This window comes from Amphiprion ocellaris, chromosome 8, assembly GCF_022539595.1.
Source record: "Amphiprion ocellaris isolate individual 3 ecotype Okinawa chromosome 8, ASM2253959v1, whole genome shotgun sequence".
Taxonomy (NCBI): Eukaryota; Metazoa; Chordata; class Actinopteri; family Pomacentridae; genus Amphiprion; species Amphiprion ocellaris.
This window is the reverse complement of record NC_072773.1, coordinates 18,748,945-18,764,602: the sequence shown is the minus strand read 5'-3', so window position 1 is coordinate 18,764,602 and position 15,658 is coordinate 18,748,945. Positions and strand designations below refer to the sequence as shown.

Here is a 15,658-nt window from a genome sequence, read left to right as displayed (position 1 = left end):
TTGTAAGTGCAAACACACTTATTATTGTTTTGGCAGCGTGGAAGTGTGCCAGCATGATATCCTTACTTTATATCCTGCTACTTACCGGCTACATTTGTCAACAACGCTGTGCTCCACTGCTTTATCACAGTATGCTGATTGGAAGTATAACGTCAATTTGATCTTGTCAGGGTATTTTCAGACAATTAACAGATTATCTTGAATTAATCAAGGGCTTTTTGACTAAAGAGCACCGATACCATGTTGGGTGGACTGTGGGCTTTTCACCGGAGGAGATGTGATTGCTTCAAAACAGATCCGCCCATTTTAAGGCACACATAAAAGAGTCCGCTAACCACAGACTATATACACAGTTGGGCAGGAGGAGCAAGTTCAGCTTTCTTACTGATTTTTTCCTCAAGGATCAGTTGCTTGATTGCAGAGTTGTAACAAGGTAAGATGTTAAAATGAAGAGAAGAACAAGAACCAAGAGCTTTGCAAAAACCATAATTACTTAAAGGATCAATTCCAGTATATCTTTTCTTGTCAGTGCAACATAACAAAACTGTTTTTCTCTGTTTAATTAGTTTCAGAGCTGAATGCTGTGAGTCTCGACTGAGAAAAATATGGGAAATGAGCAATCCATGAACACAGAGCCAGTTGAGGTAAAATCATTTAAACTACACAACAGACCTGTGCGACTTTACCTGCAGTACTTAAATGTTTGCTAACCATCTCAATGTTTGTTGCTTTCCAAAATGCTGCAACATTTAGATGCCTTTTTTTAGTGAAAATAAGATTTATAGTCAATGAACTCCCGAATCGACATAGATCAATATTTATTTATTTATTTATTTATTATTATTTTGTTCATAGAATGGGAAAATATCTGAGAAGCATGAAAATGGATCAGTAAATGGCCTTTCTGCAAAAATCACATCTAATGGATTGGAGACTGATGGTGAGTAATATATATTTAAAAATGTATTTGTTCTTGTTAAAATAAGGCAAGTTATACTTAATAAAGCATTAAGTACAACATTGGCAAAATGTAATTTATACATGCAGACACAAATTAAGGTGTCACAATGAAGTAAGCAACATAATGCTCAAAACAAATGAATTACAGTAATAAGGATGATGGATTAGGTTTATCTTGTGTTATTATCCTCTGCTGTGTTTCGCCACTTCATGGGAAAACACTGTACATCAGGGTTGACAAGTGACATCAGCTGATCTGTCCGTGTTCACATTAGACTGCTCCTTTGGATACCCATAATACTCTGTAAACACAGTGACTCCCAGATGGACTGTGACTTCAGTCTTCCAAAGTAAACTATAGGCGTAGTCTCAGACATTGACAAGAAGCAACTGTTTGACCTGTCATGGTGTGGTTTATGTCCCTGCAGTAATAACAATGCTGTGGGATTCCCACTGGCACTTGAGTTTGTGTAAGAGTTAATGTTGACGCTGGAGACAGCCACGATGTCACTTCATGTTTACTTCATGGAGAGTTGCACAAGTGGATATACGTTCAATGTTGCATGCAAGGGGCTTAACATTCAACTCTATATTAATGTGTAAACGTAGTGACAGCTGTGTGATTATTAAATGACTTATTGCAGCAAAGACTTTAACACCTTTTATCCTGGAGATCCCTGAACCAGGACCAGCTATATCCGTTATAAAAACACACCTGACACTGTTTTTTTAAAAGGTTTATGAGTGTAACACATTCAAGGACGCCACCCAAGTTCTACGGAAATGGGTGTAGCGTTTGTTGTGCTTCATTTATGTCCAATCACATTTGGTAGATTTGCAGCTGATAGTTTTAGAACTGGTTCATTAACATATTTTCTGAATATTTTGTGCCCTCGTGTATGCTAATGATGTGGACAAGTATAAGGAGCAGTTTTAAATAATGAAATAATTCAGAGCAGAACAACACCACCACCCACTGTGATCTCAGTGACAAACATAAAATAGAGTCATCACCTTTTAGACAACATCAACCAAATATTAAAATGCTGAAGTTTTGTAAAAGGAGAATTTCAAGCAGCGCTGTTTTAGATTGGTTGGTGAGTTTATGTTTTTGTTTTTTTTATTCTCACAAGTGTTTCTTTCCTATTTGTTTGGTCGTATAGTTTTGTTGCTGACTAAATTTGGGGATTTTTTTTTCCAAGAGGAATTTCTAACAGAAAGGGAATAACTTTGACAAATCAGAACCTCCATAAAGTCCTTATCGGTCACATTTTAACTGCAGAAAGAACATTTTTATGTATATAATATGAATTAAAGACAATTAGATGCAATTAAAATGTTTTATGTGTTGTTTTGTGTATTAAAAGTTTAGGAGTGATAATAGCATCAGTCCTATATTTTCAAACTACATGGACTCCACCATTTATTTACATTTTAATCACGTGTTTTCTGCTTTGCAGATAAGAGTGAGACTATACTCCACCAAAATGGCGAGCCCCACTCCTTGACCTTTGCCACAGAATCATCTGAATATGTGATAATTGAATCAGAATGCCAAGCTGCCAGTGCCCAGGTTATTTCTGACATCCCTGACACCACCACCCAGAAGGAAGAGGTCAAGAAAAGCAAAGAAGAAAAAATTAATCTTTTTAACAGAATGTTCCGAAAGAAGGCAGAACCTCCTCGTGGTGTTGAGAGTGCTGAAGAAAAGAGAACCTCTGGTGAAGATCAGACAGATGTAAGTCTTCCTTCCACTGATCCACAGCAGGTGGGTGCACAGGTGGCTTTTATTTTGATGAGTAAGGTAGATCTAAACTAATGATGAATTGATGCTATTAAGTTTTCTCTGCTGCTAAAGCCTGATATATCTTGCACTGTATAGCTCCATTGTGTCTAAAAACAGCAACTAAACATAATGAGATATAATCCTTTATTAAAATGAGCATAGACACTGTAGCGTTTTTGGAGTTAAAGCACCAAACCTACAACTGAAAATCATCCTCAGCAAATGCACTATTTAATTTCACTAGAGTAACTTTTTATAAAAATAAATACAGTGTACAATACTACTTAAAAATATTATTTTTATAATATTTACTGTGTCTTAGACATAAAATCACTTAGATTTTGACCGATTGATTTGATTTCCTTGATGTCACTTTAAGCAATGCATTAACCATTTAAAAATATATAACATATGTTTCAATATATCTCTGCAAATGCAGTCAGTTGTGGAGGAAATATTCACATCCTTTTCTTAAATTAAAGTATTATGTTACAAGTAAAATCCCTGCAACAAAACTAGGACTTCAGTAAAAGTATGCAAGTATTTTCACAAAAATGCACTTAATATTAACAGTTAAAGGAATCAATGCAGCAATATGTTCCCTGTGACTGCTCTCCTATTATATCACTGGATAATTACTACTCCTAAATTTGCATAAAAGCAGAACTTTACTAATGTAGCTAGTTGACGTGGCGCTTATTTTGAACTTTCTTGTATTCAGCTGCAGCTAATAACTATCATAATTACGGATAATTCTATTGATTACTTTCCTTGTTATTCAATTGATTGTTTAGTTTGTAAAAATCCAGAAAAAAGTGAGAAATACCATCATAAGTGGTCTAAACGTTTAACAAAATACTCAGTTGACTAACTGATTACTCACAAATCATTTCAGCTGTAGTTATATAAACTGCTGAGTAGTTTAATTTACAATGAAATGTCATAATTTAAAAGTTCTTCATATGTTTTATGTGCAAAAGTATGAATTTTCTGGGTCATTAAAGTTTTCAGGTAGTGAAGTAAAAAAAATACATTGGGTATATATTGGGTAATGTGTAAAGAAACAACAATAACAAAAACAACTCAATCAAGACACCTTACATTATATTACAACTCAAAACAAGAACATCACAAGCGAGACCCTCCACAGAGTTTAACTAACATCAGCTGAAACTTTTATTCTTAAGTATTTACTATAAGACTGTTTCCGGTGACTCAGTGTGATGGTGTGATGGCAAACACAAACTGTATTTTACCTTAACATTCATGTTTATTCTTACAATGAAGGATTTGAGCAGAGACGAAGCTGACACCATGGTTATCATTGAGTATCCACGTGAAACCGCCGAAGTATCAACACAGACTGACAGAAAACTGGAAGCAGATATTTCAACGCAAACTGGTGATGATGAGGATGTTGAAGAACCCTTAAATGATGAACCCTCAGAGAACCGGACAGCTCGGATCTTCAGTGAAAAATACGACGTCATGGAGAATAACACGTCTGAGAATACAGTGTCCGGACTGGGGCAGGTGGAGTTTTCACACAGTTCTGGGTCTGAGGAATCCAAGCCAGGAATGGCTGCAGAACCAGAATCTGACCCAAATGAATCCTTCACAGAAGACGACAAAAACACGACTGAGGAAGCCCTGCCATCGGAACTCACTAAAGGTCTTCCAAAAGTGGTGGCAGATTGCCTTAAAGCAGTTTTCTCTGCTGATGCCGAAACCACTGCCTACCTCACTGTAAACACGTCAGAGCCAGGAGTAGATGAGGTAATTACTGAAGACATCAGTGCAGAAGCTGTAGACAAGTCAGCAAATGTAATGCTGATTGAAAGCACTGAACCCAAGCCCAATGCTGTCACTCCTGAAATAAAGGAACCAAGCAGCCGAGGCATTCCCTCCCAAGACAATGAACCAGTGGCTAAAGTGACAGAAACAATCTCTGAGGTAGTTCATGAGGAGCCAGATCTTACACCTGCATACAAAAATACGCCTCTAGAAGAGTCTGCTCTCCCCTTTGAGACTGAAATTCTAGATACGATGGAATCTGCCCATGAGGAGGTCGCTGCTGATGATGCTGAAAAACTCAACCCTCTAATTCCTGACAACCCTTCAGAGAACTGTAATAGTTGCAGAGAGGCAGAATGTGTTAGTTTGCCTTCAGAAATGCTGGAAGATGCTTTAAATAGCCCTGATTTTAACATTAAGCCCAAGTCCATTCCAAGATTTGAAACTACAGATGACACCCCTCAGGTTTTAGAAGCTATGATAGCTGAGGCAGAACCAGAAAAAGTTCAAGGATCACAACCCGGTTCTGCCATTGCTAAAAACAATACAGAGGAAATACCAGAGGCAGCAATTGACTTCCTCTCTCAGCGACTGGAACCTCAAGCCACCACTCCCCTGGAGCCTGCAACAGATAATGGCAGAGCTCAAGTAGAAGAAGTTATCACTGCAACAACTTTTGTGCCTCTCTCTAGAGAACAAGAAGCAAGTCTTTCTTTCCCAGAGGAGCCAGCTGAGACAGTCACTGAGGAAATAAACCAAGAAGCTACAGAGGCTCTACCAAATGAAACTGAAACAGTGCCAGACAGAGTTGAGAAAGATATCGCTGTTCAACAACCATCTATCGAAGGTAACATCGCAAAAGGAGCCACAGAGGAAACCAGTTTTGATGAACCTGTGGAAGAAAATGAAGCATCAGAAGACACTTTGGTGAATGCTGAAAGCCCTCAAAAACAAGAGCAAACCCCTATAATCTTACCAGAAGAGAATTCAAGCTCCTGTGAGGAGTATGCAACCACTGAGCTAGTGGAGAACATGGCTAAAGTTATTCTAGAGAACCTTGAAGTAGCTGAAAACATAGATAAAAAACAAGACAATGAACAAGCAGATATGCCACCTATGGATGCCACAGAACAGTCTGAGCCCCCGTGTTTCAGTCCAAGATGAAGCTCCATTGGAAGATGCTGATAAAGAGACAGATGCTGCATCTATGACTGATAAAGTCTTGGAATCTCTCGAAGCTACTGATATCAGCCATGTCGTTTCTGAAGAGGAGAGGCAGCTTACAAGCAGTTGCAATCCTCAAGACAGCTGATGATGTTACAGACACATGAAACTTAAAATTCTGGTGATGTTTTGAAGTGAACACTGAAGATCTGCAAATTTACACTTCAGCAGAGTGTGTTGAAGTCGTTCTTAATGCCATTGTAGAAAAAATCATTAGCGAAGAATTGGAACGTAATCTTGTGTCTTCAGAGGAAGTAGCAGCAGAGAGTGACTCTGAAGAGAAAGCTGAGAATGACTCAATTGTGAAATAAACAGAATTTGCTGAAGAAAACTCTGTCACAAGTTCATATGTGGAAGCTTTAGTTTAGGCTGCACTCAGCTCGTATATCAGCTGCTGAAGAATGCGTACATATTTGCTTGATGGTTTAAAGGTATCTTCACTGGGCCACTGTGTTACTGTTTGCATTGATGTGTCCCCAAAGGAAGAACAGCACTACTTACATTATCCCTTTTCACCTACCTCATCATGTGTTAAATGTACCAGTCAAACGTTTGGACACTCCTTCTCAATCAGTGGTTTTTATTTAATTATTTTCTACTCTGTAGATTAATGCTGAAGACATCAAAACTATAAAGAAATACATATGGAATTATTTTGTAAACAAAAAAGTGTTAATCTTCAGTATTAATCTACAATCTTGAAAATAATACAAATAAATAAAATGCACTGAATGAGAAGGTGTGTCCAAACTTTTGACTGGTAGTGTATGTGTATTTATAGTGTGTGATAGTAAATGCAACTGGACTGTAAAATGATTAGCATCAAAACAAAGGTCACACTGTAACATACTCAAATATTGTCCAATAAAATGAAAACATTGAAATTCTTCATCTTCATTCATAATTTTGATCATAAGTTACGCGCATTATATGGTGTTTAGTGAAAAATAATACTTGCTTAAAGTTGCCTCAGAATATAAGATCAAGTCAAAACAATGAATGAATTGAATTGAGCAAACAGATTCACTTAAAAAGGTCTGAAAATCAGGATTGGTCAGCTCCGATATTTTAAAGACCCTCACCCTAAGGACACAGCAAGGTATTTGACTTTTCTGACATTTCTCAGGGCATAACTCTCACACATTGTTGAATATCAATGAGTGAGGGGTGGGACACACACATTAATAAAAGGGTGATTGTTGACAATGCCCTGAGTAGGCAGAGGCATGGTTGGAATTGTGCTCCCATCTCAATGCTGCGATTAAGACACTCACTGCTTGCATATCAGCTCCGCTGCTCTAACATAACTCTCAAAGGCTAATTCTTTCTGATGGTGTATAGGAGACGACTAACCAAAAGCAAGAATCTGAACCATTAACGTTACCAGAGAGTGTGACTCCAGACTGTGGTCCAGAGGAAGAGAACGTTCCTGAAACTGACAACGGAAACAGTGAGCCTGTGGAAAGCCAAGAGGAGAGCAACCCAGAAGAGAATCCAGTTATGAACTTCTTCAAAACCCTGGTAAGTGGCACAACTTCAGAAGTTAAGTGGAGCTTTTGTACTTTTAATATTTTAATTACCTGTCTAGTGAAATTAGGCTGATTGAAAAAAAGATTTAAAAAATTCAGGAATTTCGGTAATCAGATGTGAAAAACAAATCCACCCTTGTGTCTGTAAGCATTTCTGAAGGCTGCACAGCCAACAAAAATCAAGTTAATGTGTGTTCTGATTACTGCAGACTGCCTCACTGAAGCTGAAATGTTGAGTAATTTGCTTGATAAGGTAGCAATCAGTGATAATAAATTCATCAGTGAAGAGATGTTATGTTATTTGTAAATCATCTTTTTCTATGTAGATTTATGTAAAAGAATGTTACTCTATAAGGCGGTAAAGGTATCCATGACAAAATCTGCCTGGATGGCAGCGCCTGACGGAAAACCTACAACAAGCAGCTATTGTATTTCCTCTTCATCATGCTGTCTTTGGGATTCATGCCGTTTTAAAGAGTTACCATTGCCCTAGCCCCATGCTAATCAAGTCTTTGAACATGCGGGAATGTGGTGGCCTATTGTTCATCCCATAGTGTGAGCTCACAAGGGAGGCCTGTGCTGTTGGAAGTTGAGATTTGTGAAGATAGAGCGAGGGCAGGCCTACGCCATCTCCGGAGCACAATGGCTGTCACAATGACAGCGCATGTACTGTATGTGCCCTGTCAGGGACCTCAGTGTGCACTCTGTGGGCCTCAGTTAGCTTACCATAAAGGCCTATGTCTGCATTTATGAATGGCTTCTGTTTCATCCAAATAATTATTTTTCTGTTCCTGTTGCATCAACTATATCCTCTGACTGAGTTTTTTACACTGCGGCTTTGCTGGCACAACCATAAAATAACACAGTGCTCCATGATGCTTACACTTTCAGCATTTGAGGGATTAGGATTTGGTTTTTCTTAGTATTTCTGCGCAAAAAATAATTGAAGACAGTTCATTTTCATTTCCCTGCTGCACAGGTGACTACCACTAAAACATCCAAAAAGGAAACCGCTACTCCTGATGCCACAAAAGAGCAGGTGACCAGATGTTCATAAAGTATTACACATCTAAGGTTGCTCTTCATTTTATTTTGTTACATTGTTTATACCTTAATTCTACTTTCAAAGCTGTGAATTCAATAATTACTAAATGCAGGCTGCTAGTAGTTAACGAAATGTAGTTACAAGTTGCTGTTATATCCATTGCTGTTTCTAAGTTTTCCAGACTTTAAAAAAGTACATTTTGCTTTTAAAGGACCATTAGATTTTTTTCTAATGTGTTCACAGGACATGTATACAAGCTTTTTGCTGATCTTTGTTTGCTTCGGTTTAACTCTAACTCTTTTAACTGCTTCCTTTTTCTGTTGCAAAATAGTCCCAGAAGGAGACCCAACCAGCAGCAACCACTACTGTGAGCATGCAGCCCATGAAGTGTTTTGATTTGCATTTTTGCCGGTCACATGAAATGCATATAATTTCTGCACATTGCTTATTTTACACAATGATTCACTTTTAATAGTTGAAGTTGGAACAAAATGTAACTGCTAACCACATCTGATGTTATACCCTGTATACTGATATTAAATTAAATATTCTTGCTGTTAAAAGTTAAAGAGTAGAGGTTTCATATGTTTTTTCCATTATCAGTCTTCTAATAGTCCGTCTCTATCTCTCAAATAGGTTGCACAAATATCTGAACCGCCTGCAGCACCCAAAGGAATGTCAATCCCACCACCACCTCCTCCAGAGCCACCAAAAATGGAAATCAAAGGAGAACCAAGTGCCAAACCTGTAAAGCCAGTGCCAAAGGAAGAACCCAAAGCTGCTGCGAAGCAACCTGAGTCCTCAAAAGGAAAATCAGCCAAAGATACTCTGAGCAAATTCTTCCGCCCCAAGGTAACCAAACAGCTGTGACTGCAGATTGCAGATTCAATCACTATTTTCAGGGAGTCCTGTTAACTGGATGTTCTACAGCGTGCCAGATTGTAACATAGTGTGAAACATACTGTATGTGAATTTGAGGTACTGCTAGGAGTCCAGATATCCAGAGGCAAGGGTGCTTCAGCAAGTGGAGCCAAGACTGCAGCAGTGGTACAGTAGATTATCATACTCTCAAACTGACCAAGGCTCATCCTCTTACTAACTGACCAAGAGCTGATTTGTCTGGAGGTGGCAGAAACCTGTGATTTTCCTTATAGGAGCAGCAGTTCTGTTCTTTAAAAATAGGACTCTTTAGTTAAACATACAAAAATAATGTGACTGGTAAATATTTTTCACTGGAAAAACATCTCAAATCAGCATTAGTTTTTCTACTACAGTCCATAATTAGTTGGATTTTTTTAGTGAGTGATAAAGTATTTAGTGAATAGTGTAATCAAAATTGCAAATGACATTTTGTGAAACATGGTTATTGGCTTACTTGCTAAGAATTAGATGAGAGGATTGACGTCACTCTCAAGTCTGTGCACAACGTATGAAGTCAAAACAAAAGGCAGTTAGCTTAGATTTAACATTAAGAGTGAAGGCAGTTAATGGGTCTCACAAATTCACAAATACGAGCACCTCCACAGCTCCCTGATAAACACATTACATCTTGTTCCTTTCAACTGCCTGCTAATTCATCATGTCATGTGGGCTTGCCAAAAGTGCACCCGGTGGCTCATCACCAAGAAAAGTTACAGCACATTATCACAATTTGTCATTTTTTTCATTTCAACTTTTAAATGAGTCAAACAATCACGATAAAGTGTTTTAATTACTGAGCTTCAGGCCCCAAACATGGTCCAAGTATGTGAACACAGATGATTTGGGTTATGCAAGATCAATTTCATGTGTTAGCCAGAAAATCTTAAAGGACCCCTCTGGTGAAAATGAAGTTTTCTTTTTTAACCTGGTAACATGTCCTATGTTGTGTTTATATGGTAGGAATAGATTTTGAGCTAAATAAGCAGCCATGACTGAGCATTTCTGTCTTGAAACTACAGTGTCTGGACAACAGTCTTCAGACCTCCAGGGTTTCATACATAACATTTAAGGAACCAATCGTGTCAGCTTGCAGGGTGGGACTTTCTGTATCATTATTCTTTTTTAGAATCGATTTCTGGTTCAAACACATATGGCTGAACTACTCCAATACTGCAACTTGTCCATGTGTAGCATAGAGTAGTTTCACAGTGTTTGAGCAGAGTCATAGGTGAGCTGGTGTGCTCAAGCTGCAGCAACCAGCAGAAAGGTAGGTGGAGAGAGATGTGGGGACTTCATAGATTTGCAGATTCTAGAGAAAGGAATGGTGCAGAATTAGATTTAAGTCATTTTAAGGCAGAAATGGATTATTTTCACAGAAAAAAACAATAGCTTTGATAAACAGAGATGACATTAAAGGTTGAATCGATTACTTTTTTGAGGGACATTACAGCAGGTCTGCAGGTATGGGTCTTTACGGCAAAAAGGTGTAACTGAACTTTATGAAATCTACATTCAGACAGCAAACTCTGTATGTCCCCCAAGAGTGATCCAAGGGCTACACATCACATCTGCTGTATTTTGTTTGTTCCTTTCTTCCTTGCACAGCAGTTCACACACTGTAGTCGTGGCAATGCTGTTAGTGTTACAATTTGTGTCTACATACTTGTGTGGACCATGTTTGGAGCCTCACAGATGCTGACGGTTGTAATAGTGAACTTTAATGCTGCACTAATTGCTGCCTGGGTTTAGTTTCATTCTTACACACAGACGTGACAGTGTAGTGATCTTTTCCTCTGATTCATCTAATGCATTTGAGCTATTCCTTAACCAGTTCATAATTGTCAGCATCTATTGCCATGCTAACATATTAAGCCTTTCATAATTACAGTTGTGTTTTAGAGGTTTGGAACACATTTCATGCTTTTTGGTTTTAACTAAAAGTTAGAATCCCTTCACGAATCCAATCCCTTCATGCAGACAATCAAGGAGGTTCCACAGCCAGTTGTAAAAGCACAGGTAAACCAGAGAGTCTGCTTGATCTTCTCAGTTTCACTCAGGGAATGTTAAATCAATGCATTCAGGTGTGAGTGTGAATCTACCATACCTGCACAGGGTTTCAAACATCACATGAGACCTTGTCAGAGTCAAATTATTGCTTCAGTGATCACCAACCATATTGCCTGTGTTATGTAACAGACATGCTGTATATTTAGTTACAGTTCTTTCATGTTCTTCTTAATTTGCAATCGGTTCAGAATAAAAAGCAGTTTTGCTCTGCAGGGGAAACCAGTGGAGGTGCCAGAGCCTGCAGTAAAAGTGCAGGTAAATGAAAAGAAAGTTCTCAATGTTGGGGTTTTGTTCCTTTTTTTTAAAGGAGTGGAACAGTCTTCCGATTCTCAACTCACCAGCATTTACAAAACAGTTTTTTATTACATGTTCTAATTCATTTGCGTTTGCTCAGATTGAAAATAAGGTTGAGCCTCAGGAGCCGGAAGCCGAGGTGGCACAGCCAGTTTTAGAAGTGCAGGTAAATGAGCAAGAAGTCCTCAGAAATAAGAATTCTTCATTTTTTGGCATTCTACAGGCACCTCTGAAACTATGTTTCTACAGATGTGCCAAATGTTATGTTGTACCACATAATATTTCATTCATTTCAGCTGACACACATAAAATTAGCCAAATTTGAATTTTTTGATTTGTGAATTTGTTAAAGCAGTTTTAGCGAATTGCATTCTTCTGGAGTATATTGGACAATTTGAACCATGCCAAAAATAAGTGTAAGATTTATTGCATATTATACAGCATCTGAACTAACAGCAAAAAAAATAACTTTTCCATTCCTGCAGATGGTGGATGGTTTGCCACAGCCAGAGGTAGAAGCTGAGGTAAATTAGTGGAGCTCTGCATTTTGGGAATATGCTTTTTTTAGTTGTTTTCTAAGAATAAGATCAGAAGATTGATACCACTGTCATATCTGTTAATGAAGTGTGAGGCCACAGGCAGAAGATGGCTAAAGTAGGGGGAAACAGCTAGCCTTGCTCTTTCCAAGAGGGACCCCTACCAGCACTTCTAAAACTTACTATTTTCAAATTATATCTTCCACAAGTTTTAGTTTTTACACTTTGATTTTGGCTTTACACAAATGGCTTATAGCAAAAGCTAGGTTGGCTAGTTTCATCTACTACCAGTCATTATGCTAAGCTAAGCTAATTGTCTCTAAGCTGTAGCGTCATGATGGACAGATAGAAAAGTGACATCAATCTTCTTATCTGATTTTCTACAACACAGCGAATATCATGGGATTATTTCCCAAAATGTCTCTATTTCTTTAAAGGAGGATAATAATAATGATATTCTTGATTTTGTGCATGATGGTGTGGGTTTCTTTCTTCTTACAGGGACCAGTTCTTACCCTAAACTGATTCTCCTTTTGACCCTGATCCTGGATATTTCCCCCCCCCCCATTTACCTCCTCTTCCATGTCACAGGTGGCAGGTCCTGCTCTCAATCTGTTAGCTTCACTGATGACCATGCTTTTGGTTTGTGAATATCTCATGGAATTTGTTTTCTCCTTTTGCTGTTTTGATAAAAGAAGGTGGATCCCTCAAAATCTGGCACTTTGGAGGCAGCTGCAAAGCCCGAACCGCCGCCACCTGTTCAGGAAGAAAAGAAAAAAGCTTCAAAATCACCTTTCTTTTCCCTCTTCAAGCCCAAAGTAAGGATCTATTTGCTTCAGCTTTTATAAGCTCGTACAGCCTCTGAAAATCTGTGGCTATGAATTGTGATGAAGTTATTTAACAGCGAGTAACAGATTAATGTGAATTTGAGGTACTGTTAGATCACATGACCACAAAAGTCCAGGCAGCCTCCACAAGTGGAGTTCGGCTCCTGAGGAAAACTACTGGACTGGTAAATACACCAAAATGAACTCGTGAATAGATGCACTATTAACCAGAGTAATTTCATCAATTACATCTGGGGTTAACATGCTCTAATCTCCGTTTCTTTGGCAGAACAGTTTCTCTCCATTTGCTGTTATATCTGAAAAGTGTAACAACACATCAGAGTGTATGAGATCATCCCTCATAATGTTGCACTAAGACAAACCGTATCCTAACAGCAGATGTACATTTTAATGTCACTTCAGTTGCTGCAAAGTCAATCTGCACTTAATGGGTGAAATACCTAAATTGTTGGTGTGTGCACCAGACAATAGAAGATCTCGGACTGAAATAATTGAATTTTTTCACATTTTTAGGCTGCTGAGTCTAAGAAGGCGACCCCGACTCCACCTGCAGCAGCAGAGGCGACTCAGGCGGTCAAAACCAAGGAGGAACCCAAAGCAGCAGCCAAGTCATCAGAGGCTGTTGTAGATAACAAACCAGCTTCAGTGGCCTCTCAAGCTGGAGATGATGCAGCCAATGTGCCCAAAAGACTGGAGAAGAGGAACTCCATCCAGCTGTTCTTCAAAAATCTGGTAAGGTTTCTCCACGCATTGTTGACTGCAACTTTGAGACAGGAATGTGACACTTTTAGAAAACGTACAACATACTTCTAATTAAGTTACACCCATTAAAAAGTCTTTTAAATGGCCTGATGTATTGCACTATTGTTTGTGCTACCTCCACTAGATGGCAGCAGCTACTTGTTAAGTTTCTAAAGGTCCTATAAAACCAAGCACATCAAAAGTTAACACTACATGTCTCAAATTTGAATGCATAGTTTGGTATTAGCACATTTACGGTGCATCTATCAAACTTCTCTTTGTCCTCAATGTCACCTATCAGAAGCCACATTCCAAGCAGTTTAAGAAAATGATACAAGTGAAAAAACTGAAGCAGTACTTTCCCCAACTTAGATGTTGTTCACCACAACTAGGAAAGTAATTAAAATTGTAGAAGACTCAGATAAAATACCAAAAAAAATATCTAAAGACAATCATTTACCAGTTTTTCCCTTTACACTGCAGGGTCAGAAACGTCATTCCACAGACGCTGGTGTCCAGACAGAGCCAGTGACTGTTGCTCCAGCAGCTGAGAAAGCCAAATGAAACCACAACCAACCTTTCCCTGTACAGACTCCCTCACTTCCACTCAATCTTTATCTCTCTCTCATCACCCCTTCAACCCCACTGAATTACTTTAACTGCATTTTTGTTTTGTTTTGTTTTTGTTACTGTTTAGAAATTAAAATATGAAAGGAAGAGTTATTGGAAGGACAAAAGAAAGTGAACAGCTGTGAGAAGGAGGAGCAAGTAGGTATTTGAACTAGTGGAGATGCTAAATGGTCACATGTGATGGTGAGGTTGTTGAGATATATATATTTTTGGTCATATAAATGTCTTGGTAAGTACAACGATGTTTGTGTGAAACATTTTCTACAAGCATTTAATGTGACTTCTCTCTGTTTTGCAATCTAACATGCTACGCTTATGCAGTATACTGTATAGTGCATGCTGTGCTTTAGGCAATTAAGTTGTCTGGAAAACTTAAAAACACAGTTGCATATAGGTTCTATTTTTACAGTTCATACAAGGAAATTCATGCAGTTGTGGCAATGCACAGGTTAATATGAAATGATACTGAAAAGGGGACCTAAATATAAACATACAACTCTTAACAGAGCTGATATAAGGAACCCTATAGCAGATTGGACTTACAGATCTAACTCTGTGTCAGATATATGTAGACTAAAGCACAGACATAACAGTTATGTACTGGACTGAACGGGAAATCACAATCTTTACTGTTCTGTGGGGAACTGATTGTAAATACTCACAAAAGCATCTGAGGTGGCAAAATGGTGGCACTGCGCAAATGTGTCCTTGTGGTGCGTTTTGCAGTTGTCATAAATCACAGTAGCTTTTAATTTGAGTTCAGCACTTTGTCTCATGTCGTTTAACCGACGTCTTACGGTGTTAGTCATTTGTGTTTGGCATATGTGCAATTAATATGATGCTTTTGTTTGCCTCTATGTATACGAAGATGTGTAACTTTGGCATATCCTGATGACAATAAATATGTTTACCAACTGTTCTGTTTCTTCATCAATGGGAACTTTAATGGGAGGGGTCTGGAGGAATGACCCAGTAAAGACAATGTGTTTGTGTTGCATTTTTCTGTTATTTGTGACCATTTGATAAGTACAAACATATATTGTGCTATGAGTAAATGAAACATCAGTTAACAACATTATGAGGGGCACTAAAAAAAATCCTCTATGCAAGAAAAACCCTGAATAGTACTGAGAAACTTTATCAACAATAACAGGGTGCTGCAAAAAAAAAAAAAAAAAACTCAGCAAGCTTGGCAACATATTAAACATGACATTGTTTTACCACTGACATCCCAATCATTTTCATGCACGCAAGTTAATGCACAAAAGTAGTGAGCTAGTAAG

At 38.3% G+C, this 15,658-nt stretch overlaps 1 protein-coding gene across 19 annotated transcripts; it reads left to right on the top strand.

Annotated features, from left to right (window-relative positions):
* The first annotated feature begins 327 nt into the window (after window positions 1-327).
* Window positions 328-15,290, top strand: bcas1 (brain enriched myelin associated protein 1). 19 transcript variants are annotated; one of them, XM_023266728.3, is made up of 16 exons: window positions 331-433; window positions 567-644; window positions 856-940; window positions 2,421-2,728; window positions 7,106-7,285; window positions 8,273-8,332; window positions 8,670-8,705; window positions 8,975-9,190; window positions 9,317-9,385; window positions 11,540-11,581; window positions 11,721-11,786; window positions 12,106-12,144; window positions 12,855-12,974; window positions 13,088-13,168; window positions 13,518-13,736; window positions 14,229-15,290. In XM_023266728.3, exons 2-16 carry the CDS (start codon window positions 606-608, stop codon window positions 14,307-14,309), a joined length of 1,641 nt encoding a protein of 546 aa, XP_023122496.1. In that variant the 5' UTR covers window positions 331-433; window positions 567-605; the 3' UTR covers window positions 14,310-15,290. The 19 variants fall into 19 exon arrangements, with proteins under 19 accessions (XP_054868964.1, XP_023122498.1, XP_023122496.1 ...); XM_023266727.3 differs by having other exon boundaries at window positions 12,852-12,974; XM_023266729.3 differs by having other exon boundaries at window positions 332-433; window positions 2,421-2,698; window positions 12,852-12,974.
* Window positions 15,291-15,658: the final 368 nt, after the last annotated feature.

Excerpts from the sequence above, each read along its gene's own strand:
- bcas1 (XM_023266727.3), top strand. The coding sequence starts at position 606 with ATGGGAAATGAGCAATCCATGAACACAGAGCCAGTTGAG. Across the intron at positions 9,386-11,539 it reads GAGCCAAGACTGCAGCAGTG|GGGAAACCAGTGGAGGTGCC; the intron begins GTACAGTAGATT and ends TTTGCTCTGCAG. Across the intron at positions 12,145-12,851 it reads AGCCAGAGGTAGAAGCTGAG|AAGGTGGATCCCTCAAAATC; the intron begins GTAAATTAGTGG and ends TTTTGATAAAAG.